The sequence below is a fragment of the Giraffa tippelskirchi genome, chromosome 9 (assembly GCF_054371585.1).
Source record: "Giraffa tippelskirchi isolate mGirTip1 chromosome 9, T2T-mGirTip1v1.2.pri, whole genome shotgun sequence".
Classification (NCBI taxonomy): domain Eukaryota; kingdom Metazoa; phylum Chordata; class Mammalia; order Artiodactyla; family Giraffidae; genus Giraffa; species Giraffa tippelskirchi.
In genome coordinates this window covers 150,408,687-150,436,235 of record NC_137283.1, presented here as the reverse complement: position 1 = coordinate 150,436,235, position 27,549 = coordinate 150,408,687, and the positions used below count along the sequence as shown (strand labels likewise).

Genomic DNA, 27,549 nt, shown 5'->3' with positions numbered 1-27,549 from the left:
ACCTACTGCCGAGGCCTAGCTTGAAGGATTTTGAGCATGACCTTGCTAGCATGTGAAATGTGTGGGATGGTACGAGAGTTTAAACATTCTTTGATATTGGAATGAAAACTGACCTTTTCCAGTCCTGTGACCATTGTGGAGTTTTCCAAATATGCTGGCATATTGAGTGCAGCATTTTAACAACATCATCGTTTAGGATTTTAAATTGCTCAGCTGGAATTCCAACACCTCCACTAGCTATGTTCTTAGTAATTCTTCCTAAGGCCCACTTCACACTCCAAGATATCTGGCTCTAGATGAGTGACCAGACCATCGTGGTTTTCCAGATCACTAAGACCTTCTTTAAGACCTCTGTCTATTTTTGCCACCCCTTTTTCATCTCTTCTGCTTCTGTTAGGTCCTTCCCGAGTCTCTACTTTATTGAGTCCATCTTTGCATAAAATGTTCCCTTTGTATCTTGAATTTTCTTGAAGAGATATCTAGTCTTTCCCTTTCTATTGTTTTCCTCTGTTTGCTTTGATCATCTAGGAAGCCTTTCTTCTCTCTCCTTGCTATTCTTTGGAATTCTGCATTCAGATGGATATATCTTTCCTTTTCTCCTTTTCCTTTAACGTCTCTTCTTTTCTCAGCTATTTCTAAGGCCTCTTCAGACAATCATTTTGTCTTCTTGCATTTCATTTTCTTGGGGATGGTTTTGGTCAGCACTTTCTGTACAGTTTCATTAACCTCTGTCCACAGTTCTTCAGGCACTCTGTGTACCATATATAATCCCTTGAATCTATTTGTCAGTTCCACTGTATAATATAAGAGATTTGATTGGCTGAATGGCCTAGTGGTTTTTCCCACTTTCTTCAATTTAAGTCTGAATTTTACAATAAGGAGCTCATGATCTGAGCCTCAGTCAGCTCCCAGTCTTGCTTTTGCTGACTGTATAGAGGTTCTCCACCTTTGGCTATAAGGAATATAATCTGTCTGAGTTCAGTACTGACCATCTGATGATGTCCATGTGTAGAGTTTTCTCTCGTTTTGTTGGAAGAGTGTTTTTGCTATGACTAGTGTATTCTCTTGGCAAAACTCAAAATAGCCTTTGCCCGCCTTTATTTTATACTCCAAGGCCAAATTTGCCTGTTACTCAGGAATCTCTGTACTTCCTACTTTTCATTCCAATCCCCTATGATGAAAAGCTCATCTTTTTTGGTGTTAGTTCTAGAAGGTCTTGGAGGTCTTCATACAACTGTAAACCTGGGAAAAGTTTGAACATATCCTGAAAAATCAACCTGACCAAAAAAATGCTAAGATGCCCTCACATATTCATATAACTGACAGCTTTTAAATAAGTCAGGATCAAGTAGTACAGGAAATGCAACTACAGAAGTTTTCTTACATTGTTTGTAGGAATAAAACTGAATCCTGTCTTGAGATGTATATTTCACTGTATCTCAACAGTAGATCGTTGTCCATCCTACTACACAATGAACCCAACGTTAGTTGCAGATAGAAAATGTGAAGCCGTGTAGATACAGCCATGTAAAGCCATGTAGATACTGCAAAACCTCAGAGATATTCCAGGTTGGGATCCAGACCAGGGCTGTAAATTGAATATCATAATAGTGAATCACACAAATTTTTCATTTCCCACGATGTGTGTAGTTTTGTTGACACTGTCTGAAGTCTAAGTGTACGATAGATTTATGACTAAATAAATAATATACAGAGTTTAATTAACAACACTGTGTTTCTAAAAGTAGTTTGAGCATCATCTGTGCCTTCATGAGTCAAAATCTTTTCTACTGGTGGAGGGTCTTGTCTCAGGGTCTATGGCTGCTGACTGATCAAGGTGGTGGTTGCTAAAGGTTGGTGTGGGCAGGGCAATTTCTGAGATGACAACGATGAAATTTGCCACATCGTCTGACTCTTCCTTTCACAGATTTCTCTGTAGCGTGCAGTGCCCTTTAACAGTGTTTTTACCCACAGTAGAAGTTCTTGAGCAGGTTCTGTCTCAAGAAGCCACTTTCTTAGCTCAGGCATAAGAATGAAAATGAAAAAAAAAATGAAAAAAAAGAATGAAAATGAACTCTCATTCATTTCAGCTTTATGATGAAATTGTGGCAATTCCGCCATATCTTCAGGTTCTGCTTCTAACTCTAGCTTCCTTGTTATTTCCACTGCATCTGCAGTTACTTTCTCCAGTGAAATCTTGAACCCCTCAAAGTCATCTGTGAAGGTAGAAATCTACTTCTCCCAAACTCGCATTAATGTTGATATTTCAACATATTCCCATGATTCAGTGTTTTCAGTGGAATCTATAATCATGAATCCACTATAAAGGGACTTCCCTGGAGGTCCATTGATGAAGAATCCCCCTTGCAATGCAAGGAATAATGGCTTGATACCTGTTCAAAGAGCTTCCTGTTCAGAGACCTCAGATCCCACGTCGCCATACAGCCAAGCCCATGTATTGCAACTACTGAGCCCAGGCACACGACTAGAGCATCTGTGTGCTGCGATCAAGGATCCTGCAAGACCCAACAAACATCCCGCATGCCTCAATTAAGACCAATGCAACCAAAAAAATAAATTAGCAAATGTTTTTTAAAAAGACTATATATCGGGTTTTTTTTGCTTTTTTTTAAATGAATTCAGTGCAGGAATTTTTCAGTTGACTTTGCCCAGATCCAACAGAGGAATAACTATCTATGCAGCTATAGCCTATAGTGTACTTCCTAAATACTAAGAGTTGAACATGATAATTACTCCATGATCCATGTGCTTCGGAATGGATGTTGTGTTGGCAGCCATGATAATAACATGACTCTCATTGTACTTCTCCATCACATTCTTGGATGCTTTGCAATCAGCGGTAATATTTTGAAAGGAATCTTTCTTTCTGAGCAGTTGGTCTCAACATTGGACTTAAAACACTTGGCCACCAATGTTGTAAACAGATATGCTGTCATCCAGGCTTCATTGTTTCATTTACGGAGCACAGGCAGAAGAGATTCACCCTAATTCTAAAGGGTCATAGATTTTTCCGAGTGGTAAATGACCATCAACTTCCAGTAACCCGCTGCATTAGTCCTTATCAGGAGAATCAGTCTGTTCTTGGAATCTTTGAAGGCAGGCATTGACTACTCCTCTCCAGGTATCAAAATCCTGGCGGGCATCTTCTTCCAATAGAAGGATATTTTGTCTACACTGGAAATCTCTGATTCAGTGGAGCCACCTTCATAGATTATCTTAGCTAAATCTTTTGGAAAACTTGCAGCAGCTTCTACATTAGGTCTAGTTACTACACTCTGCACTTTATGTTATGTTATGTTATGTTCTTTCCTTAAACTTCATCAACCACCCCCTGCTGGCTTCAAATTTTTCTTCTGCAGCTTTTTCACCTCTCTTGGCCTTCATAGAAACGAAGAGAGTTAGCACTTTGAACTCGATTAGGCTTTGGCTTCAGAAAATGTTGTGGCTGGTTGGATCTTCTATCCAAACCCATAAAACTTTCTTCATATCAGCAATAAGGATGTTTTGCATTCTCAGAAAGAGACTCACAGACTTAGTTAGAGAACAAACTTCTGGTTGCTGGGGGCAGGATGGGGGAAAGAGATCGTGAGGGAGTATGGAAAGGTCATGTACACCTTGCTCTATTTGAAATAGATGCCCATCAAGGGCCTAAGTATGGCACATGGTGTGTCTGTGAGTGTGTACTCTTTTGGGGTGTGTCCAACTCTTTCTGTCCTCATAGACTGTAGCCTGCCAGCTCCTCTGTCCATGGCATTTTCCAGGCAAGAATACTGGAGTGGGTTGCTCTTTCCTTCTCCAGGGGATCTTCCCAGCCCAAGGAACGAACCTACAACTCTGCTCAATGTTATGTGACTGCCCTGTCAGGATGGGAGTGTAGGGAGAATGGATATATGATGTGTATGGGTGAGCCCCTTAGCTGTTCACCTGAAACTATCCCAACACTGTTTGTAAATCAGCTATACCCAATATAGCATAAAAAGGTTTTTAAAAATAGACTGTTTTTTAGTTGGAGTAGTTGAAGCTATTCTGGAAAAAAGATACAAAGAGATGAAAAACCCTACTGCCGCTTTTGAAGAGCCCAGAGCAAAAGCAGGATGCCTCACATGCCCCTAGCACACAACGACACTTAAGCGTTCAGCCAGTCTCCTAAGCCCCCCTCTGACTGACCCCTGGACACACCCCTCCCCTCACCCCATAGAAGGAACCAGCTCGCCCCACCACATCGGGGAGTGAGCAAGCAAGGAACCTGTCATTTGTTCTTGCTCCCCTCTGCTGCAGCAGGAGCCCCAATAAAGCCTTGCCTCAATTTCTTTCAATTAAGAAATTTGATTTCTTTCTATTGTCTTTCCTCTGGTTGATTTCTATTGATTAAGGAGGCCAAGAGGCTGGTGTGAACAATTTGGGGATAAGAGACACATGGGGGCTGGGAGGAGGACAGGACGCAGGCCTGGGTGGGCACCAGCTTGGTGGGTTCAGGTGATCGATGTGTCAGGGGAAGACTCTCATGCATAGGCCTGGGGGACAGGGCCCTGGGTTTAATCTCTGGCAAGAGGCAACATGGGGACCACGTAGCCCCAGTGGAGGAGGCTGGTGCAGAGGCAAGTGACTGGGAGAGCAGGAGAAAGACAGAAGGACAGCGTCAGAGTCCTGGTCAGGACAGCCAGGTGGGGGAAGACGGGCCTCTCTGGACAGGCCTGGCCACCCCCTCCTGTGCATGCTCCTGGCACCTGGACACAGAGTAGACCCCAGATGGGACTGGAATCAACTGGGAGGTGATTTTAATGAGTGTCAACAACGAGCATATTTCCAAGAACATGCAACTCCACCTGATTGCTCTTGCTACTTCCTTACAATTCTACTCACATCCTTTCCAAATCTATAAATAGGGAACCCAGCCTCTCTCAGTGAGAAGACATGAAATGGAGCACTGCCCGTGCTGAGGTGCAACCCTCAGCACCCTGGGTGCTGAGCCCCGCGGGTTAGCGTAACCCTCCGAGGTCAGGGCTCAGTCACCCCTGAAACTAGCAAAGGCCAGAAGCCCCGTGATAACAGAGAGACGGAGCCCTCTGTCACAGACGTTGATCTCTCAATGTCATTGAAGGACCCACTTCCCCAGAATTAGGCGGTCTTTTCAGTCCCAAAGAGTGACGGATCATCTCACTCTTCATCAGCGGATAGCCCTGAGATGTGAAAGTGTGATGTTCAATGCTGGCTGGTCGCATTGAAAATGGATCACACAGGCTACCAGCGTGGAACAAACAGCCAAAAGAGACCGCCATGTGGCGCCCGGTGGCAGCACTGGATCCCCGTGTCCACGTGGAACCTGCAAATTTAGGTTAGGCCTCAGTCCTCAAACTTTTTCTAATGAGCAGTTACTTTGGCCCACAAAAGGTCTAGGACTACCCTGGGACAGAAGCTACTAGAAAACATATTGCTGATGACACTGCAGTTAAGGGCTGTCTTCAGGCCCTTTCAAGAGATCCAAAGAGTTCTCCTGTGTGGGTGGTTGTGGGGTGGTGGGTGGCGTGGAAATCTTGAGTCTTTTTAAAAAAGCAGGGCTTCCCTCCTACCTCAGTTGGTAAAGCCTCTGCCTGCAACGTAGGAGATCCGGCTCCGATCCCAGGGTCAGGAAGATTCGAAGGAGGCGACCCACTAAAGTACTCTTGCCTGGAGAGTCCCCATGGACAGAGGAGCCCGGCGGGCTGCAGTCCACGGAGTTCCAAGAGTCGGACACCACTGAGCGACTCAACCACCACCGCAGGAAGACTGCAGGCGGGAAAGGGGAGGAAGGTTGAGGGGCCAGAAGGATTCGGAGGAGAAAAGAAACGCTGAGGGACAGGAGGAGCAAGGAGTGAGTCAGGCGGGGGCGGCTGGGTGGGGCCGTTTTGGTGAAAGAGACACCGGGCTCCCCCAGGAACTGACACGGCGGGGAAGTGACACGGCGGTGAAGTGGCAGGACTGGACGCGAGGGCGAGGAGGAAAGGGAAGGAAGGGGCGGGCTCTCATAAATAGCTCCGCTTTCCCCGCGTAGTCAGATCAAAACACTTTGTACGCGTTGATGGCCTGGACCACTGACTCCGAAGCGCGTCTTAGTTTGGCGGCCTGCTTCTACTCGTGCCTCTCAGGTTCTGCACGGCGCGAGGCGGTGAGTTCGGGGATTAACCTGCGGGGAGCGGACACGGGGCCTTAAGACCCCGAGAGGGATGGGGGTGTCCGCCGGGGTTCGGGGAACGCCGCGCCGGGGCCGCCTGCCTGCTTTTAGACCTCCGCGCGCTCCTTTCCCGCTGGGCTCCTGCTCCTCCGCCCCCACTCCCCGGCTGGTTGCCGTCCCCTCACCCCCGCCCCCTGGCATGTCAAAGACATGATCTGGGTGAAAAAGGAATCCCAGCAGGAAGGGAGGGGAAGCAGGGAGAAGTGGGAGCAAGAGCGGCGGCAAGAAATGCTGCAAGCCTCGGGCCGCCCCTCGGGAATTCGGAGCCACTGGAGCCGGTGCAGGACAGGTGGCGGCCGCTCCCGAGGGACCGAACCCACGGGGTTGAGGGGAAGGCTGGGTGGAGTCTGACCAGTTGCGTTGGCCGCAGGGAGGTCGGGGGACATGGGCAAGGGTCTAGGTGGAGTCCGCCACTTGGGCGGAAGGGGGTCGGCAGTGCAGGAGTGAGGGTAGGGGAGATGGGTGGAGTCTGTCCTAGGAAGCCTCCTTAGAGTCCTGCTTGGTTACAGCACTCTTTTTTCCGTATCTCTCCCGGTCCAAAGAACCTCAGGGCCTCCAACAACTTCCCATCTGTGAAGGGATCCTAAACATGCCCTCTGTCAACTGGCACCCCATCCTCTTGCCTGAGAATTCACCCCAGCAAAAGCCTCCCAGCCTGCCCCCAAGGGCATAAAGCAGGAGAGATGGGAGAAGAGTTTCCCAAAGTGTGTGACACAGGGCACCCCCACTTCTACTCTTCGGTCCCACATTCATATTCCCTAAGACTATGGAGACAGTGGCCTATAATAGCTATTAATTAAGACAGGAGTTGGAGAACCTTTTCTTCAAAAGACAGAGAGTAAATCTGTTGGTCTCCACAGGCCATTTGGTGGCTGTCTGCATTGTACATCTCCACATTTGTGGTACAAGAGCAGGCAAAGACGACCGGAAAAAACCAAAACAACCAAGTGGCTGCCCTGGGTCACACCACAGTAATGGATGGCTCACCCCTATGGACTCTTCCAAGGGGTACCTTAGCTTCCTGTTTATGAACCAGAAACTTCCTCTGTCCTGCCTTGTAGGTTCTGGTTGGCAAAATGTGAAAGGAATGTAGGTCCAGCACATATGGGCTAATGTCCCCTGACCCTCTTTGCTCTAGAGTGGCTTCCTTGGTCCGTGGAGATATAAGGGACGCTGCATGAAGCCTCAGGCATGAGCAGAGAATAGCATGTGCATGCTTAGTGGCTTCGGTCATGTCCAACTCTTTGCAACCCTATGGACTATAGCCCACCAGGGTCCTCTGTCCAAGAGGTTCTCCAGTCAAGACACTGGAGTGGGTTGCCATTCCCTCCTCCATGGGATCTTCTCTCACCCAGGGATAGATCCCACATCTACTTCAGCTCCTACATTGCAGGAGGATTCCTTACTGCTGAGCCACGTGGTAAGGCCCCAGAGAACAGTGGTCCTACAACAATTCTGATGTCAGGCCTAGGCCACCTGCAGATACATCTTATTTGTTCCCTGTGGCCCTGCTTATGCAAAACCACATCCTCAATTCTATCCTATGATGGCTGGTCTATCTAAACTAATGATTAAGGGTTGATGAGTCCAGATCATGATGGAAAATGTTGACATTCCATGACCAGAGGCCTCACCTCTACCAGTCCCCAGGACCATACCAGGAGCCACATTTATATGGTGTGGTATTCCCCACTGCAAATCGCATGGCCTTGCTTCAAGACATAAAGGGTGTGTGTTGTGAACCTCCAAGTAAAATGCCATAGACAGCACATAGCACCTTTCCGACCACAGATACCTCTGACGTCACAGGTTCTGCTGGGTCATCTACCCAAGAAGCAGGTCATCATTCAGCAATCATCTGTGACTGCTTTTGTGCTAGGACAGTGGTTGTAATAGAAAACTATGGTCTGTAGAGCTTGAAATATGTCATATGTACAATTATAGAAATCTATGGGCCACACTGGGAGTTAAATGGAGATAGGATAGGGACAACACTCCTGCAGCCCTGGAGAGGTTGTAGGTTGGTACTCTGTCATTTTCTCCAGGATATGATATTGTTTAAACATACTACTAGGGGATGAAGGTCAGTGTCAGAAGTGTGAACTTGGAAATGGCTTCTATAGTAGCCCTCACCCCACAGTAATTTACTATCAAGATTTTTCATTCATATTGCAAATGCAATGGATGTGAAAGGAGCACTATGAGGATCAGTGAATGGGTGACACTGCTGTGGGCAGGACGTGGGACAGATGTGTGTTCCTTACCACAGATCTCAGCACCACAGTGATAACAGGCAGGCCACGATGATGTTTCAGATGCTGGACATGATGTCAGTACCACTCTAGGTCCTTATGAATGTGGGGGTGGCTTCTCTGCCAAGTGTACACTTACCCCAGTCAATGACCATGTGGCTTCCAAAGGCCAGAAGGACTTCTGCACTTGCGGTGGTGATGAGAGGGCCCTCCTTGCTGATGCCTGGCATCTCTGTCTCTAGTAATGGGTTCTGAATATAAGACCTGACTCAATGCTGGATACTGCACAAAGGATCTGGACATTTTTTTAGGATGTCTGCATTCAGCTTCCTCATCATCTTGCCTTGTGTTTGTCTCTGTTTTTTTTTTTTTAATTTTTCCTTTCAATCGTGTAGTTTTTAACAGGGCTCACTGCTCATCTGTTTGCCTCTAGGATGACCCTGTGCTATGAGCCAGCATCGAACTCTCTGCAGTGAGGCCTGGCTGCAGTGGGACTCTCTAGTCACTTTGACCACTGCATCGACTTTGTTTCGGAAATAGAGCACTCCACCTGGCATCATCTCTTTCCAACTTCTCCATCTTTATTCCTGCTGGAAGCCCACAGGAATACCATCTCGTACCACTATCACTGACCTTCAGCAAAAGTTATCCGTGAGCTATTGGAGATGCTTCTCATCCATTCTTTCCTCTTGGGCTCCATAGCACCTGGTGGACTGCACACTTTCCTGCCCTTTCATAGCATGTCCACCCTGGCAGATTCACTTTTCTGAGCCTTTGATCCCCTCCTCTACCACCTGCGTCGGAAGTTGTGGATTTTCTCTTTCATGCCATGTGGGCCAGGCCTTCTCCAGGATTCCAAGACCCATCAAAGTGGTAGATTAGCAGCATCTCCTGGCCTTGCCAAGTCCTGTGACCCCTAATTGTGAATTCTCCTTTCTGCAGCTGTGTTGGCCTTATGAGCAGAGTAGAGATAATGTTATGTGGTTTCTCTGCTTGCTCAGCCTATAGCTGGTGTTGGGGGCAAGGGGGACCTTCCTGCTCTCCCAACCCAGCCCTGCAGCTTTACTCTGCTCTCACATAAGTGTGGGGAGGAGGTAATGGGTCTTGTTCTCCCAACCCTGCCCTCACCTGCGTTTTCCTTCACAGACGCTCACTCTCTTTGCTACAACTTCACCGTCGATCCTCAGCCCAATCCTGGAGAGCCATGGTGTGTGGTTCAAGGCCAGGTAGATGGGAATGTTTTTCTCTCCTATGACTGTGGTGGTGCCATGATGCAATCCACAAGTCCATTGGGAGAGGAGGTGAAAACTACAAACACTTGGGAAACACAGACAAAAACACTCAGAGACATCGGGGACTTCCTTAAGGAGCTATTGCCTGACATTATACCAGAGAAACCCACGGCCAGAGGTGAGTTCAATTCAGTTCAGTTCAGTCGCTCAGCCGTGTCCCACTCTTTGCAACCCCATGGACTGCAGCATGCCAGGCTTCCCTGTCCTTCACCAACTCCCAGAGGTTGCTCAAACTCATGTCCATCAAGTCAAACTCATGTTCTTCGAGTCTAAGGGTGAGTTAGGAAGTCCAAATACTGAAGAAGCACACTGGGGGCTTCGCTGCATCCATTGTTTATGGGTAAAAAATTCAACTGGAGTTTGGTCCTTCCCTAGTAATCCAGCGGAAGGAGGGAGCCTTGGAGGAGAGAACAGGGCCAGATTAGCTGAGCCCAAGGGAGGTGGACCAAGGTGAGGCAAAGAATTTGTCAAGTCCAGAGCCTGAGCTCTTTCTTTTCCTCGGTGGGGTCAGGCCCTCTGATACTGCAGGCCAGGATGACGTGCTGGTGTGAAGAGGATGGACACAGCAGTGGATCCTGGCAGTTCGGCTTCAATGGACAAATGTGCCTCCGCTTTGATTCGGAGAATGGCCACTGGACCGTGGTTCATTCTGGAGGGAGACACATGAAGGAGAAGTGGGAGAATGACAGAGCTGTGAGCGACTTCTTGAAGAAGGTCTCCATGGGAGACTGTCGGGCCTGGCTTCAGGATTTTATGGTGCCCTGGGAGGATATGTTGAAGAGCGCAGGTGAGACAAGTATAAGGAAGTGGTAGTCCACTCAATGTGATATGGATCCCCCCTCTGTGTGTGCATGTGTGTGTCTGTGTGTCTGTGTCTGTGTGTGTGTGTTGGCAAAGTGATCCATCGAAAGTGAGCTGTTCCTGAAACATGGATGGACCTAGAGAGTGTCATACTGAGTCATGTAAGTCAGAAAGAGATGGAGAAATATCATATGACACGCCTTATATGTGGAATCTAAAAAGAAATAGTACAAAGGAACTTACAAAAGAGACAGAGATTCACAGACTTAGAAAACAAGCTTATGGTTCCCCGGGGGAAAGGATAGGTAGGGACTTTGGGAAGGTCATGTACACACAGGCCTGTGTCAAATGGATAACCAGCAAGCTCCCCCTGTATAGCACATGGAACTCTCCTCAATGTTATGGGCCAGCCTGGATGGGAGAGGGGTTTAGGGGAGAAGGGGTACATGTATATCTATGGCTGAATCCCGTCACTGTTCACCTGAAACTATCGTAACATTGTTAATGGCTATACCCCAATTAACAATGTTTTGGGTGTGAATAAAAATAAAAGAATGTAAAAAAAAAAATTTTAAAAGTAAGTTGTCCTGGGAGAGCAGTGACCTGGGGGTGCTCTGTCATCCTCCTTTCTCTTCCACCTCCTGACGTCTCTCCTCACAGCACAGGCCTTTGGACGACTGAACATGGATTTTTGCTGATCCCAATCCTGTAGACATCTTTTTGATTTCTGGGATTTATTTCTCTCTGTACCCTCTTTCCAGAATCTTCTTTTAAATGTCACCAATCCTACTTCTGGAAATCTGTCAATACCACCTCTGCTGTCAGCTCCAGAGGACTCCATCCTCATGTCACCATCTCTATGTCACAGCAGGACTGAGTGGCTGTGTTGGAAACCTTGCTCCCCCATTAGCTGTCAGAGCCCTGTGAGGACTGGGCTGTTCCCTCCTCCCATCTCACCTGAGGACCTATCACTGGGGCCTCCACGTGATGGGTGCAAGCTGTCTGCACATTAGGGGTACCTGGATCAGGGAGGTGAGGAGGCATCTGCTGAGTTTGGGGTCTGGACAAGGGCTTCACTCTTACTCTCCTTGCAGCATCACCGACCACGGTCCCCCCTACAGTGCAGCCCATGGCCACAGCCATCGATCTCAAAACCGGGATCATCATTGGAGTTCTCGCCGGTTTCATCATAATGGGCATCGTAGCCTGGATCCTTTACAAGAACAGGTACTGAGGGCAGAATTCAGAGGGAAGCCTGGGGCACGCGGCCTGGTGTGAGGATGGGGAAGGTGAATCCCAGCCATCCCCTGACCCTCACTGAACCTCCTCATCCTGAAAATGAGCAGGTGGATAAGACCCCGTATCACCTGAGAGCAGAACTCAGACAAGCTCAGCCCTGAATTCTGAAAGGTCCCCACTGTCAGGTGACAATGGGAAAGGGGGGCCTTCACTAGGCTGAGAGTCTGCTGATGCTAAAAGGGTTTAACCACATCACCCTGACTGAGCAAAGAATGCTGGCTGGCAGGGCCCAGGGTAGGTGGTGTGAGAACAGCCAGCACTCAGGGCGAGGGCAGGACTCACGGGGGCTGAGAGCAGCATGGGGGGCTCCACATGATGTGTCAGCGGGGAGGGGACCCAAGGTGAAAGGAGCTGGGCTCTCATCCCAGGAGGAAGGGGAAGGCCTTTGCAGATCCAGCTCCAAAGGCCTGTTCTCACAGGAAGTGGCTTGGGTCAAGCAGGCAAGGGAAGAGCCCCACAGGAGAGACCGTGGGAAGGGGTGAGGCCAGGCCTGTGCTCCTGGAACAGCAGCAGTTACAACTCAGTCTGTGGCCTCCTGGGGACCCAGAGCCTCCATCACTGAGCGGTCCTGCCTTGAGCAGAGATGACAGGATGGTGGGCCTGAGCTGGGGTGGCGGCGCCCAGCTGGTCTGTACCAGGAAGAGATGGGGGCAGGGACCCTGGTCCTGAAAGCTGTGTGTGCTGCTGACTCAGAGGCTGGAGGGGAGCAAAGGAAGGAGGTTTGCCTGCAGCCCCCCAAGGCTGTCAGGAGGCAAGGCCCCTCCTCTGGGGACCGGCTGCCTGGTCCTTTAGGCCTGCCTCGGGAGGATCCGGACCTGAGTAAAGGGAGCAGACTGATTTCTTACTGGCTCCAGTCCTGAGCCTAAGCAGGGTGTGTCAGGGCCTGGGTGACTCTGTGATGCAGGAAGGAAGGAGGAGGTGACAAGAAGCTGCCTTGCCTGGGGTGGGGGTGGGGGCGGAGGACATAGAAGCCCCTCAGTGAGGGCAGGGCTGGAGGAGCGGCTGGAGAGGGGCAGCCCCAGGAAAGTGACAGGATTTCCTCAGTCTCCTGGACCAAGGCCTCTTTCTTTTTTGCCTGAGACTGTGTTCCCAGAATGCCCCTGACAGGTGCTGTGCTGCTTTCACTCAATGTTTTCTTGGCCGCCTTTGTTTTCCGTCTGTTTACTTTAGAGCCAGGAATTCAGAGCCACGAGTTCGAGCCTGACTTCCGGTTACGATGACGCAGTAGCTGCATTGTCTCGTGTGTTGTGTCACGTCTGGTGAACAGCCTCCTTAGTCTCTTTTTCTGTTTCCAACCTATTTGAACTCTTGGTGCTAAGTGATGGAATCCCTGCAATGAAATGTTCAGCTACTCAAACAAGAAATCTCCACAAATAGGACACTTTCTGTCTTCCTCTAGTTTGTGAAAAATCAGACTCTCCTCTGTATGGCAATTTCATTGTTGCAAATGATGATAATGTGAGAAAAATACCATCTGCTATTACAGGACTCAGGGATTCCTTCTATGTTCAGAGAAACAACTTCGGAGTATTTTCAACAAAACAAAATATCATGCCTGAATGTCTCTTTTAGTCATTTTATCTCCTAGTACAAATACTTAAGTCAGTATCTTGCTATTGCAAAACCAAATTCTTCAGCTTTCTTTTCTTCAAGGAGGGAACTTGGAACATTTCACCCTTTTTCCACCTTATCAGATTAAATAGAACTGATGATTCGGTTACGTTTATTGTGGAAGCAGAGAATAAAAAGAACGCTCTTAAAGTAACATGCGGTCTAGCTGTCGAGGTGGCAGCATGCCAAGTCATTTAGCTACATTTAGCTACAGTTCTTTAGTCATTTCTTCCGGCTTCTCTGGAGTCTTGGCTCCAACACAACTCTTGTACCCAGGCCTTCCGCTGTAGACCATGTACGGTCACCTGTGGCCTTTCGGATTAATACTGGGGAGCACTGGGTAAGAGTGAATCTTGATCACTGAAGACAAAGTCCGACAGGTTAGGATGGAGAAAGAAGTAGGAAAAAAATGCAGGATGACTAAACAGAAGACGGAAAAGGAAGCAACAGAGGCAGCTGGGAGGTGGACTGGGGTGGGGGGAGCCCTTGTGGGAAGGAGGGGAGAAGCCAACACAACCTGGGGCATTTTGTTCACAAAAGTTAAGGGGTCTTTGAGGGTGGGGTATTTAAAGTGAATTTTGCTTTTTAATGTCACCGCTGTTTTTTGGTGGTTGTTGTTGCTGTTTTTAATGAGGAATAACATTTGAATATTGCAGATATTTCCTTGGTATAATTATTCTTTGCATTGTTTTTCAACAGGGCTTCCTCAGCCTCAGGACTGAAGACTTTGGGCAGTGGGCGAAGCCAGAGGTATAGACACATTCCAGGCTACGATTTGCCCCTTAATCTTCTAAAACTGCTGGAAAGAATGTCTCTAGCTCACACCGCAGGCCATCTTTTGCTGATACTGCTGCTCATAGAACCCAGGAAGACTCTGGGCAGTGAGTGTCCTGGGATCTGGGGCTCTGGCAGGGGAGGTGGAGCATGGGAGGAGGGGAAAGGAAGGAGCTCCATGCTGGTGGGGGCCTGTCTTTCAGCTCTTAGGATGGTGAGGGTGTGGTTTAGCTGGACTGGCTGCCCAGGAGGTGACACCCTGCCTTCTGGGACCCCGCCCAAGACAGGGTGCCTGTGCCTGTGCTCCTGTAGCAGCTTTCCCTCTCCTGCCAAGCCCCACCTCCTACTGCAGTAAAAACCTTTCCGATGACTAGGGGCCCATTGTGAATGTAGCCTGTGTTCTATGGTCTTTTTTTTTCCCATTCCTGTTGAAAGTCCTGTTTGCTCAGATGGATTTTTAAGTCACTAGAAGGCAGACATTGTCTTCTGTTTTTGCTGCCTCAGATGTTGGTACATGATGGTAAAAATGTGTCAGATAAATCTTCCTGCCAACAGTATTCTACCCAAGGGATCCACAGTGGCATCAAAGAGATTAAACCTGACAGTTAAAGGTGAGGCAGGACTGAGGATGCAGTGGAGGGAGGGGGTCTGGGATAGAGACCCCTCCCTCTGCAACCAGGCCCTGGAGGGAAATCTCCCAGACACATCTGTGGTTTTCTCTCACAGATGCCCACTCTCTGTGCTTCGACCTCACTGTCAAATCTCAGTCCAGACCTGGCCAGCCCTGGTGTCAAGTCCAGGGCTCCGTGGACACAAAGCCTTTCCTCCAGTATGACAGTGACAGCAACAAGGTCAAACCTTTGGGTGTCCTGGGGAAGGAGGTAAATGACACGAAAGCGTGGACTGAATTGAGCCAAACGCTGGGAGAAGCAGGAAGAGAGCTCAGGATGGTCCTGCCTGTCATCAAACTGGACAAAAAGGATATGAAGGGTGAGTATGGGTAGGGGATGGGGAGCTGGAGACAGCAAGAGAGGGGTAGGGGCGGAGTGCATGCGGGGAGGTCCTTCCTGTGAAAAGACTGAACACGATCCAGCCTTAGAGACCTGGTGGACCTGATGGGTAAGAGGGGGCAGGTCATGGTCAGAAGATCATTGGCCCCTAGATGTGCAGACACACTTGAGTGACTGGGGAGGATGGACTGTGGACAGTCCAGAAAGATTCCTTGTGTGGGGGGGGGCACAGGTCCTCCTACCCTGCAGGTCAGGCTGTGTTGTCAGCGTGAAGCCAAGCAATGCTCTGGTGCATCCTTGCACTTCAGCCTCAATGGACGGACAGCCCTCCTCCTTGACACCATGAGCATAGTCTGGACAGTCATTGATCCTGGAGCCACAGGGATCAAAGAGGAGTGGGAGAACAACCAGGAACTGGTGGAGTATTTAAGAAAGATCTCAACGGGAGACTGCAGTTATTGGCTTAGGGAATTCCTGGAACACTGGGAGAACATGCTGCTCCCAGAGCCCACAGGTAACTGAGTGGGGTGGGGGAGGTAGGGGAGGTGGTAGCTTCCTTCGAAGGTCTAGTGCCTTCATGCCTAGCACATATGTTTGTGCAATTGAAAATATGATGGATGGATGGAGTGATTGATCCCTTGGTGGACTTCCTGTCTAGAGAGTCAGTGATGGGCATTGCATAGGATTTCCCAACATCCTCCTTTCCCAGCCCACCTCCCTCAGCACAGGAGCCCCCTTCCTCATTAACCAATGACCCAGTCCCCTGGCACTGCTAGATGGTCCCCAAATCTATATATGCATTATGTTTCCAGGCCTTCTCTCCCCTCTGTTGTACTGATCCTTTAACCAACTCTAATGTCACTTAATGAAGCCCTTATCCCTTCCCAGACAGAATTAAGTACCCCCAGTTGTGTCCTCCTCAAAAAGGACTCCTCACAGTAAACATGTCCACCGGAAAGATAATCAGATCAACATTTGCTATCTCAGTGACTCAGATGGTAAAGAATCTGCCTGCAAGGCAGGAGACCTGGGTTCGATCCCTCGGTTGGGAAGATTCCCTCAAGTAGGAAATGGCAACGCACTCCGGTATTCTTGCCCGGAGAATCCCATGGACAGAGCAGCCTGTTGGGCTACAGTCAATGAGATCACAAAGAGTCGGACATTGCTGAGTGACTAACACAACTCAGTAGAAATATTAGCTCCTCAAAGACACAGCACAAGCCCATTCATCTTTCCACATCCGGACCTGAAGCGTGGCTACACAGGAGTCAGTAACTATATGGGGAACATGTGCTATCTAAGGACAGCAGGTGTTGAGGAAGGTGTATTCTGCGAGTTGACAAGGCTTTTGCTTTTTCATTTTAGAACCACTAATAATGGCCCCAGATATCAGCCACTCTGCATCCATCCGGTTGGTCGCTTGCATTGTCCTATTGATCATCACCCAGTTAGTTCTAATTGCTTCATCGTCATGAATCTTATGAAGAAATCAGGGACCACAGCAGGTGAGAAGCCGGCTGGCCTCTAGCTCCTGGGCAGGTTTGTTCTGGTCAGGACTTGGGAGAGGTGAGCCTCGGGTCTCCCCAAGCCTCTCCACTGGACCCATCTTTACCTACATGATGTTCTTTCTTCGTCTTGGGCCCCCACACTTCCCTGTAGGGTTGGGAACTGTCAGGATACATTTAACAGGAGGCTTCCTGTGTGCTGTTTTCAGTCTTGCATGAATTCTATGTTCTTTAACAGCACCTGAATACAGGTGCCAGAGAGCTGGCAAGCCGGCTTTTGGGGACAATAGAAATTCATGTATCTCATTCGTTTGGAAATTCCATACGGTGAACAGCAGCCATTTACAAGTCTCCTTTCTGATATGTAAAGTTACTTTTACAACCCCCTCTCTAGAGAATAATTCTAGCCTCCAGCTTTCTAGATGACTTGTTAGATTTTTGATCCCTATCTCTGCTAAAAAGGGCTATCTGGTAAGAGAGTATATATATGCCCACAATATGTTAAATAAATGCCTTTGTTCCACCAGAGCACTGGTCACCATGTCTTTCCTCATTTTCTGTCTCTCTCTCTCTCTTTCTCTTGCTCTCTCCCTCTCTCCGTTTCAGGCTGCCTCCACGGAGCACAGGTGTCCATTGTGTCTACTTATTTGCCCAGGCTTTCAAGACCTCTTCGAGAGGACGCCCTGAGCCTACGTAGATGGTGCTAGGTCTTTGTCCTAGAGTTATATTGGCATACTGTGTAAACCAGGGAATACCAGCCTCTTTTCTTCCTTCTTTTCTTATCGGTCGACTCTGTACCCCCAAGTTGCGTCCATTAAAGGACCACAACAGGGAACCACTCTGTTGTTGGGGTAGAAGAGGCTGGTGTGGGCAGCAGGACAGTGCAGTGGGAGTGGGGATGAAGACAAGTGTCTTCTCCTTTGGGGGCACCAGGTAGAAGATGTAGACGTGGTGGGGTGGGGTGTTGTCCTGAGATCTTACTCAGGCTTTCCCAGTCCTTTGATGAAAAAAACCTTTTGTTCTCTGATGATAGCATTATCTAGCTCCACATTTTCCCCAATGTTCTAATAGCTATTCCATCATCTGGATGTTTCTCCCTGGACTATAAGAAGGTACAGTGTTAAACCGACTCTGGGTGGCAAAAACTGACCCTTGATGACAGTCTGGCTGTTGATCTAATATACTACCTTCTACTCAGAGTGGGATTTAACAAGAAGCTAAAGAAGCTCATGTTTAAGAATTCCTTCACTTTCCACGACTGTTGATGGGCCCTTAAGATGTATTGACTTGGTCATTTTGAGGATTTGCAAAAGTCAAATATTTGCTCACAGTCAATTAAGACTTCCAGTTCTGTTCTTTCCATCAGACTTCCCTTCATGTGGGGTGGAATCGGCGTGAGGGGGTGGAGGTTGGCATTTTTAAAATTCTGTTAAGAAGATAATGCATTAGGGATATACTTATGTGATTAACGAGACGTAATTTTTATGTTCACACTCACTTTCATGTATAGTTAAGTTACCGCATGCTTTTAGGGGCTGAATGTGTGTTTTTTTTTTTTTTTTTTTAGAAAACCTAAATTTATCTGTTAAGCTATCACAAAGACGAAACAATTATCTGAAATACTTTGAGAACTTCATCCCAATTTCACTTGTTCTTTTACAGAAACTGACCTGAGAGGCTGGAAATGAAAGGATACAACCTAAGCAGTTAGAACAGGCTGATGAAACATGGTAAAAGGAGCAAAGGCTAGGCAGGAGCACTTGCGTTAGTGGTAGTACGTGTGGCTGGGCTGTTTCTGAAGAGGCTCCCTAGAGTTAACTGACCTGGGTTCCCAATTAGTAAAAAGACCTTTATCCCTGTGGAAAGTGCAGAGATCAGGATTTCTCTGAGACCTCTGTTTCCCTTTTTTAAGGAGTTAAGGGTATCCTTAGGCCCTACGGAGTATAGCTTAGATTCAGCCTCTCTTTCCCAGGCAGTCTACCTACACCTTCAAACACCAGTGCATTTCCACTGAAAAAGGAATTCATGGGGCCTGGACTCCATCTTAGGCCTGTTCGTGATGATCATGCTCGGCCACCTCTCTAATGGACTCTGAACTCTGTGCTTAGTGCCTGTGGAAACGACAATAGAAGGATAAGACCCCCTCCGGACAGGGGAATCTTGAAGATTGTATCCAGATTACTCATCACCTAAGAGAAAACATCGGAGAAGGAAATGGCAACCCACTCCAGTACTCTTGCCTGGAAAATCCCATGGACAGAGGAGCCTGGTAGGCTGCAGTCCATGGGTTCGCTAAGGGTCGGACACGACTAAGCGACTTCACTTTCACTTTTCCCTTTTATGCACTGGAGAAGGAAATGGCAACCCACTCCAGTATTCTTGCCTGGAAAATCCTAGGGACGGCAGAGCCTGGTGGGCTGCCGTCTATAGGGTCGCACAGAGTCGGACACGACTGAAGCGACTTAGCAGTAGCAAGAGAAAACATACACTAATCCCCCTACCTCCAGACAGGTCACAGATGTTTTTCTGTCACCTCGGGCTTATTGATAATTGATTGTTTGAACATGGGGTTATTGTGATTGTATTTACCTTTCCTTTGTTTATGTAAGTCACAAAGAAATTGGGGTGGTGGGTTCAGACACGTACACATGGGGTATAAAAGATTTTCACAAATGCTGGTCGGGGTTGTTGGCTAAGAGGATACTCTGCCTTGGGCCCGCCGGTGTAATAAACTTCACTTCACTGTCTACATTGTCCTTCTGAGTGAGCTTGTTTCCCAGAGAGCATGGCTATAACATTTGGTGGGTTGGCCGGGAAACTCCTCACTTTGAGGAGACAAGTCTTGTTTGAGGCCACCCCGAGGCTTTGTAGCTTGAATCTCCTAGAGGGGGGAAGGCGCCTCGCCCCTCTGGAAGAACTCGGCCTTTCAACACCCGGTTTCTTCGCTTTGGCAGGTAGTGAATGGCAACAAGGAAACTGAGCGCTCAAGTAGGGAGAAACCCACCCGGTAGGGTGGAAGAGGGGGCCTGATCACCCCCCTGGGAGGGACCAGAAGGGAGACACATAAGAAACTGGTTTACGTTGGCGACAATAGCTACTCGGCACTCGGGTTGACGGCCGTGCCAAAGATAAAGAATGAGAACTTAGGGTTTAAAAAAGCCAGTTAGGAGGTGTGTCCACGCTGTCTTAGGGAATGTGCTGAACGGTCGCCACAGGGTTTTAGGAAGGAGATATTAAATTCCGTGTGCTCGTATTCTGCCCTCCCCCAAGAGGTACCCATCTGCTGTGTGACCCATCATCCCTACCAGTGGAAACAGGTAGATTGGCTTCTCGGGAAGGCCCTGGGACAGGGAAATCCAGAGGTAAAAAAATGGGAGGAAGCGGATCTAAGGCCACTGTATTGGAGAATATGATTAAGAATTTTAAGAAAGGGTTCGATGGAGACTATGGGAAGAAAATGACACCCAGCCAGCTCCGTACCCTTTGTGAAGTCGAATGGCCTTCCATGGGAGTTGGCTGGCCACCAGAGGGAGCTATGGACTTAAATCTCACAAAGACAGACTATGCTATAGTTACGGGAAAGCCCGGACACCCCGATCAGTTCCCGTACATAGACTCTTGGCTGGGAATAGCCCAAGACCCTCCCAAAATGGGCCCGTTTTTATGCTCATGGCGGAAAAAGAAAAATCTTGATGGTTCAAAAGGTAACCAAAGACGAGGAGGAAATTTTACAAGACCCTGAGAAAGATGAACTTCCCCCACTGCCGTATTAGATGATGGTCCCGCCAACTAGTATCACCGCGGCCGCTGGAGGCCCAACCGGAGGAACCAGCCCGAGACCGGTAAGCCTCCCGGACTCCTCAGCAGTCCCAACAGCTCCACAGGTTGTAGAGCCGCCCACTCGGCAGGCTCCAGCCTCAGCTGGAGGGACAATGAGCCCACCAGACTCTACCATCCTGGATGCTGCCTCTCACAAATCTGCAAGGAGGAGGTAAGGTATTTGGAGTTTATCTTAAGAGAAGGCACAAGATTGCTAGATCAATCTAGGAAGTAAGTAATTCTGAGATTCCCCTTGCCTAAGACGTGGCGACAAGTCAGGGAGTTCCTAGGGGCCTCTGGATTCTGCAGGATTTGGATTCCAAAGTATTCTCAAATAGCCCAACCCCTATATGAGCTCCTGACAGGGCCTGAAAAAAATCCAATAAGTTGGACTAAAAAACAACAAAAAGCTTTTGAGGGGCTAAGACTAGCAATCACCTCCGCCCCCGCCTTGGGATTGCCAGACCTCACCAAACCATTCACCTTATAGGTGACTGAAAAGGATAAAACAGCCATGGGGGTTTTGACTCAAACCTTGGGAACGTGGGACAGGCCGATTGTTTACCTTTCAAAGCGGCTTGATAACGTTGCCACCGGCTGGCCTAGCTGTCTGCGGGCAGTAGCCGCGGTCGCCTTACTGGTACGTGAAGCCACAAAATTAACTTTCGGCCAGGACCTGATCGTAAAGGTCCCACATGAAGTCAACACCCTCCTTTGAGGAGATCCCCACAAATGGCTGTCCAATTCCCGGATTATTCAATACCAGGAACTGCTATGTAAAAACCCCAACCTCCGTATCGAGCCTTGCCAGGGTTTAAACCCGGCAACACTCCTCCCAACAGGAGAAGGTGGACCCACTCACGATTACATAGAAGTCTTAGAGGAGGTCTATGCTAGCCATCCAGACCTCCGAGACAGGCCAATTTCAAAACCTGACTGGACTCTGTATACTGATGGCATCAGCCTGGTAAAGCTAGGACAGCGAATGTCAGGCTATGCTGTAGTCACAAAAAAGACTGTTATTGAGGCCGGCTCCTTACCACAGCACTGGTCAGCCCAACGAGCTGAATTATGGGCCTTAGTCCGGGCACTGCAATTGTCAAAGGGTAAAAAGGTGAACGTCTACACCGACTCCCGGTATGCTTTTGCTACGCTCCAGGTACATGGGGCGCTATACCGAGAGAGAGGCCTTTTAACAGCCAATGGAAAGCACATTAAAAATAAGGAGGAGATCCTGACTCTGCTAGACGCTGTCTGGAGTCCCACGGAGGTAGCAGTCATCCACTGCCGTGGGCACCAAAAGGAAGACACCCCACAGGCTCGAGGGAATAGGCTGGCTGACGACACCGCCAGACGAGCAACTGAAGACAAAAAGGAATCTGGAGAAATCCCCATGAAAACTTTTGTCCTAGCTGAGCTACCGGAGCTGGCCCTAGACTCCCCAACATACACTGAGGCTCAAAACCAACTGGCTGAAGCAGAGGGAGCCACCAAGACAAAAAAAAAGATGGTGGGAACTACCGGATGGTAAGCTACTAGTGCCTGAAAAGATGGCCCCCTCTCTGGTGAGCCAAGCTCACCGCATGACTCACCTGGGACATGACAAATTAGAGAAATTGATCCGAAGATATTTTCTGGTTCCTCGCCTCTCCTCTCTGTGTAGAATGAAATCCCAAAATTGCAACGCCTGCTCTCAGAAAAACGCCACTCCAGGGTGCAGGCCAAAACCTCCAGGTATCCAATTAAAAGGTACTCTTCCTTTTGAACGTCTGGAAGTGGACTTCACTGAGATGAATCCATATCGCCATTTTCGCTACCTGTTGGTCCTGGTATGTACATTCTCGAGATGGGTGGAGGCCTTCCCCACCCGAACTGAGAGAGCATCAAAAGTAGCTCGAAGCCTGCTTAGGGAAATAGTACCCCGATTTGGATTCCCCACCAGCACAGGATCAGATAACGGCCCAGCCTTCATATCAGATCTGATACAACAAGTAACTGCTACTGCTAAGTCGCTTCAGTCGTGTCCGACTCTGTGCGACCCCATAGATGGCAGCCCACCAGGCTCTGCCATCCCTGGGATTCTCCAGGCAAGAACACTGGAGTGGGTTGCCATTTCCTTCTCCAATGCATGAAAGTGAAAAGTGAAAGTGAAGTCGCTGAGTTGTGTCCAGCTCTTCGCGACCCCATGGACTGCAGCCTATCAGGCTCCTCCGTCCATGGGATTTTCCACACAAGAGTACTGGAGTGGGGTGCCAGTATACAATAGTATGTAACCTTTTGAGTCAACTTTCTTTTGCTGATATGCCCTCTCCATGTGTATTACGTATAAGCAAAAGAAAGCTGACTCAAAAGGTTACATACTCTTGTATACAGTTTTACGAAATTTTGGAAAAGGTAAAATTATGAGGAGAAAAACACATCAGTAGATGCCAGGTACCAGGTTTGAAGGAAAGTTGACCGCAAAGGCACAGAAGAATGTTGCTGGGTGATGGAGCTGTTCTATACCTCGATCATGGTGGTAGTTACAGGACAGTAACGTTTGTCAATACTGATAGAACTATTAATATAAACTAGTTATGGGATGAACTGTGTCCCCCAAGAGTTCATATGTTAAGTCCTAACCCTCAGAACCTCAGCATCTGACCTTACTTGTAGAGAGAGTCTTCACAAATTAATCAAGTTAAAATGAGGTCATTAGGGAGGGCCCTAATTCAGTATGATTGGTGTCATTATAAAAAGAGGAAATCTGGAGATAGACACAGACATACACAGGGAGATGTAAAGAGGCTGGGGTGATGCTTCTACAAGTTAAGGAACAAAAAAGACTGCCAGAAAACTAACAGAAGCTAGGCAAAAGGCATGTTATGGATTTTCTCTAACAGCCCTCAGAAGGAACTAATACTACCAACACCCTGATCTTGGACTTTAAGCCTCTGAAACTATGAGACAATAAATTTCTATTCTTTAAGCCACTTGGTTTGTGGTATCTTGTTATGGCAGCCCTAGAAAATGAATATAATACTAAAAATAGTGAATTTTACAACAAGTAAGCAAAGCCATAAATATAAAATGAAAGTTACACACTGCCTACCGGCCTCAGAGCTCCGGAATGGTAGAACAAACTAACCGGACACTAAAGGAGACACTTTCTAAATGGATTATAGAAACTGACTGTTCCTGGGTAGATTTACTTCCCACGGCCTTGCTCAAACTCGGGATGACCCCACGGTCCCACAGCTACTCTCCCTACGAAATTGTGTATGGGAGGCCTCCTCCCATAATAAGACAAGTAACAACTAATATACTCCAGGTAAGGGGAGATGGGATATCACAGCAGATGGAACAACTAGGTAAGGTAATTAATCAAGTAACTAAGTTTGTGCAAAAAAAAAAAAAAAAAATACCGTTCCCCTTTGGGGAGCAGATGCATGAGTTTATACCAGGGGACCAGATATGGGTGAAAGACTGGAAACATGACTCACTGCCCCCCCGATGGAAAGGTCCTTACACTGTTGTTTTAACCACCCCTACCGCAGTTAAAGTTGTAGGCATTGCTCCTTGGATCCATCACACCAGAGTGAAAAAGGCATACCACGCTGACTCGGAAGACGCAGAGTGGACCACCCAGAAAGACCCCACCGACCCACGGGAAACCAAGATCATTCTGAAGAGGAAAAAAAAAACGAGGTCCCTGACGAGCCCTCTCTAAGATGGAGCTGGGTAAACGACTCCTGCTACTCGGCCTCACCAACGCGGTTCTGAACCTGACCACTGTTCCTGCACAAGACAACGTCTTCATCTCATGGACACATTCCTACGCAGACTTCCACAACTCCTCCGATTGTTGGGTATGTGGGGCTATGCCCCTGTCAATTATGGACGGACTCCCCTAGTGGGTGTTGCCTCTTCGTTATGGAGACTTTATACCACTGTGCTCCTTCTTGGAACAACAAAAGGGAACTTTCCTTTCTCTCACCAATCATAACCTTTCTTTGCTCTCCTGGTGTAAGAAAAAGCCATCAATGGGCCAGGGACATGGGGTTACATTTAATATGAACACTAGTCTTACGGAGGTAACAAGAGCTTATACCTCATATATGAAAAATAAAAAAGAGAAGGGCTCCCTTACAAAAGAGAGACAGGCCTCCCGGTACCTTGAGCAATATTACCAGGTCTGGGATAAATATTTCTGGATGACTCCTGAGAAAGGACAGTTGATTGCTCCCGCTACTATTTGCTGGGAACAAAAAGAACACAAAGTTGGATTTGGAGACCGGCACCTAGACCCCCCAAAATTAAAATATATGGGTTGTCTCCTGAACAATGTAAACAAATCATAAAAGTTACCTATCACCCCAATCAGTCAGTTCAGTGGCCCGGTTCCGACTGAAAATATAATCCTGGAATCCGTTGGATAGCCCCCAATGGGACCCAGTGGCTCTGTGGGCTTAACTTATGGCCATGGCTACCATGTTGGCTGGGTAGGGTGTTGCACACTGGGATTTGCTTTCACCCATGGCAATATTAAGCCTAGCCTACACCAACCTCCAGTAAACCTGCCCTATCTGCATGCAAGATGGACAAGATCTGTGTTCCAATGGTATGACTATCTTGCTGCCTTGTTTGTACCCTCTGTAGGGACAAAGGATATCATGATTAAGGTGGAGGCCTTAACTAATTTCACTAAACAGGCCCTCTTAGACAATACAAAAGCCATTCAAGCCTTAAACAAAAAACAAATTCAAATGAGGAAGGCAGTAATTCAAAATTGGATGGCATTAGACATACTCACAGCAGCCCAGGGAGGAACTTGTGCCATAATTAAAGTCGAATGTTGTGTATACACACCTGACCTGTCTAAAAATGTATCTACTGCCTTGGAAGATATGCAAAATCAAGTAAAAGCCATGTCTGATGAAAATATTCCCTTTTGGACTTCGGTCCTGTCCTGGGTAAAGGGAGATTGGTGGAAAACTATTGTTACTGTTGTCATAATAGTTCTAATCATACTGCTTTGTGGGCCCTGCTTCTTACAATATCTTGTGAACTTTGTAACCCAGAGGTTGATAGCGTTCTCTCATGTGGGTGGCCAGAGGGCTAAAGTACAATATATCACAATAAATGATGCTCCTTACGAAAACTAGGAGCATCAAGAGGGGGGAATGAAAAAGGAATTCATGGGGCCTGGACTCCATCTTAGGCCTGTTCGTGCTGATCATGTTCGGCCACCTCTCTAATGGACTCTGAACTCTGTGCTTAGTGCCTGTGGAAACGACAATAGAAGGATAAGACCCCCTTCGGACAGGAGAATCTTGAAGATTGTATCCAGGTTACTCATCACCTAAGAAAAAACATACACTAATCCCCCTACCTCCGGACAGGTCACAGATTTTTTTCTGTCACCTCGGGCTTATTGATAATTGATTGTTTGAACATGGGGTTATTGTGATTGTATTTACCTTTCCTTTGTTTATGTAAGTCACAAAGAAATTGAGGTGGTGAGTTCAGACACGTATACATGGGGTATAAAAGATTTTCACAAATGCTGGTCGGGGTCCTTGGCTAAGAGGAGACTCTGCCTTGGGCCCGCCAGTGTAATAAACTGCACTTCACTGTCTACATCGTCCTTCTGAGTGAGCTTGTTTCCCAGAGAGCGTGGCTATAACACCACCACTTAGTCCTGCTAGGGTTTCAGGATGCTTATAGTGAAGGTGGGAATTATAGGCCTCCTCAGAGGGTACACCTAGACCCAAAGGTTTGGGGTAAATCATAAACTACAAATACCCTCCTGGTTAAGTTAATTCACCTTTGTTAATAAAGGTCATAGTTTCTTGTGCTGCTGACAACTTCTTGTCTCAGTATACTCTGTCTCAAGAAAGAACTGGTTCAGGTAAGTTTTGGAGAAAGAAAAAGACTTTCATCAACACCCACTCCACAGTGGAAGAGGCGCCAAGTTCTCTCCTACAGTCATGAGCAGAACCCTAAAGCAGCGCCCATCATTTTCAGTGATCAACATCTGCATCCTCAAACTGTCCAGCAACTGTTGGTGTAGTATCTACCTCCATCCCATCTTCATAATCTCTTACTGAATCTACTGTCCGGACTCCAGCCGTGTTATACTGGCTGCTCACAGACTGAGAAAGCATTCCTTCCAATCTCTCCAGTGTGGCTTGGCCTTCTGCTGTTAAATGGGATAATCCTTCTTCATAGGTGTAAAATGTAGGGATGTCCCCCTGCCCTTGTTCATGGGCTTCCACATCATATTCGTCTCCATTGTAATCATCTGAATCTTCATCCTCAGGATCTGGATGCAAAGCCTGGCATTCACACATTGCCGTGAACATTGCCTCCAATACTGATTTATCACTAGGCACAAATCTAAATTCAGCAATAGGTTCAATGTCATCATCACAATCTTCCTCTTCTTCATCAGCAACTGATTCTTTTGATTCTTCTCCAAATTTGGCATTCACCATAACATACAGATGCTCTCGTGGATAGGCGTTTAGGTCCCTGGATACTGCATGCAAACTAATGGTGGGGTATTCCAGGGAGAAGCCTAATCCAGAGCCATCTTACCAAGACATGTGGCTTTCAGCGATGTAAAGGGTGCCGGTGCCGAGGCCCTTCCCATTCAGCACAGCCTCGGTGTCTGGTTGCTGCTGCCATAGGCCCTCAGCCGACCGGGCGGCGGGAAACTTCTGAGGAAGCTCGTTACTGCAAGGAGCGCTGAGACACCTGGCTGAGGCACCGCAAACCCCTCTTGCTGCGTCCCGCCCCCTGAATGTGTTCTTAATTCATGTGATAAAATCTTCACTTCCAGGAAGACTTGTTGAAACCACTCAGTCGGTGGTGTATGGTTACACAGTCTGTGTTGCGATACAGTAGGAAGTATACGTTTGGTCAAAGTCCTGGTTCCTGGAACAGTTTCTAAAACCCACATTTTGGTGTCAT

The 27,549-nt window shown here is 47.9% G+C and overlaps 1 protein-coding gene, 1 long non-coding RNA gene and 1 pseudogene across 10 annotated transcripts in view; 1 reads left to right on the top strand and 2 right to left on the bottom strand.

Annotated features, from left to right (window-relative positions):
- LOC145521432 (uncharacterized) overlaps positions 1-25,497 on the top strand; it is a 38,213-nt gene extending 12,716 nt beyond the window's left edge. For 2 of the 8 annotated variants that reach the window (XM_081530019.1, XM_081530016.1), the window contains 8 exons: positions 9,631-9,894; positions 10,288-10,563; positions 11,672-11,804; positions 14,187-14,368; positions 14,988-15,251; positions 15,504-15,785; positions 16,637-16,776; positions 17,383-19,523. In XM_081530019.1, coding sequence (XP_081386145.1) covers positions 9,631-9,894; positions 10,288-10,563; positions 11,672-11,804; positions 14,187-14,368; positions 14,988-15,251; positions 15,504-15,785; positions 16,637-16,746 — 1,511 coding nt within the window. In that variant the 3' untranslated portion in view covers positions 16,747-16,776; positions 17,383-19,523. Of the gene's footprint in view, positions 1-9,630; positions 9,895-10,287; positions 10,564-11,671; positions 11,805-14,186; positions 14,369-14,987; positions 15,252-15,503; positions 15,786-16,636; positions 17,315-17,382; positions 19,524-24,131 lie in introns of those variants that run through there. The other 6 variants (XR_014065385.1, XM_081530017.1, XM_081530021.1 and 3 more) reach the window with 6 other exon arrangements.
- LOC145521437 (uncharacterized) overlaps positions 601-27,549 on the bottom strand; it is a 57,171-nt gene continuing 30,222 nt past the window's right edge. The window contains exons 6-7 of the long non-coding RNA XR_014065386.1: positions 9,613-10,537; positions 601-1,588 (exon numbers count right to left, since the gene is read on the bottom strand). This is a non-coding gene — a long non-coding RNA (uncharacterized LOC145521437). The remainder of the gene's footprint in view (positions 1,589-9,612; positions 10,538-27,549) is intronic.
- LOC145520870 (methylosome subunit pICln pseudogene) lies at positions 601-27,549 on the bottom strand (annotated as a pseudogene). Its single transcript, XR_014064858.1, has 3 exons — positions 27,537-27,549; positions 26,402-27,312; positions 601-2,516 (listed from the first exon to the last, which is right to left on the bottom strand). The product of XR_014064858.1 is annotated as a methylosome subunit pICln pseudogene (transcript).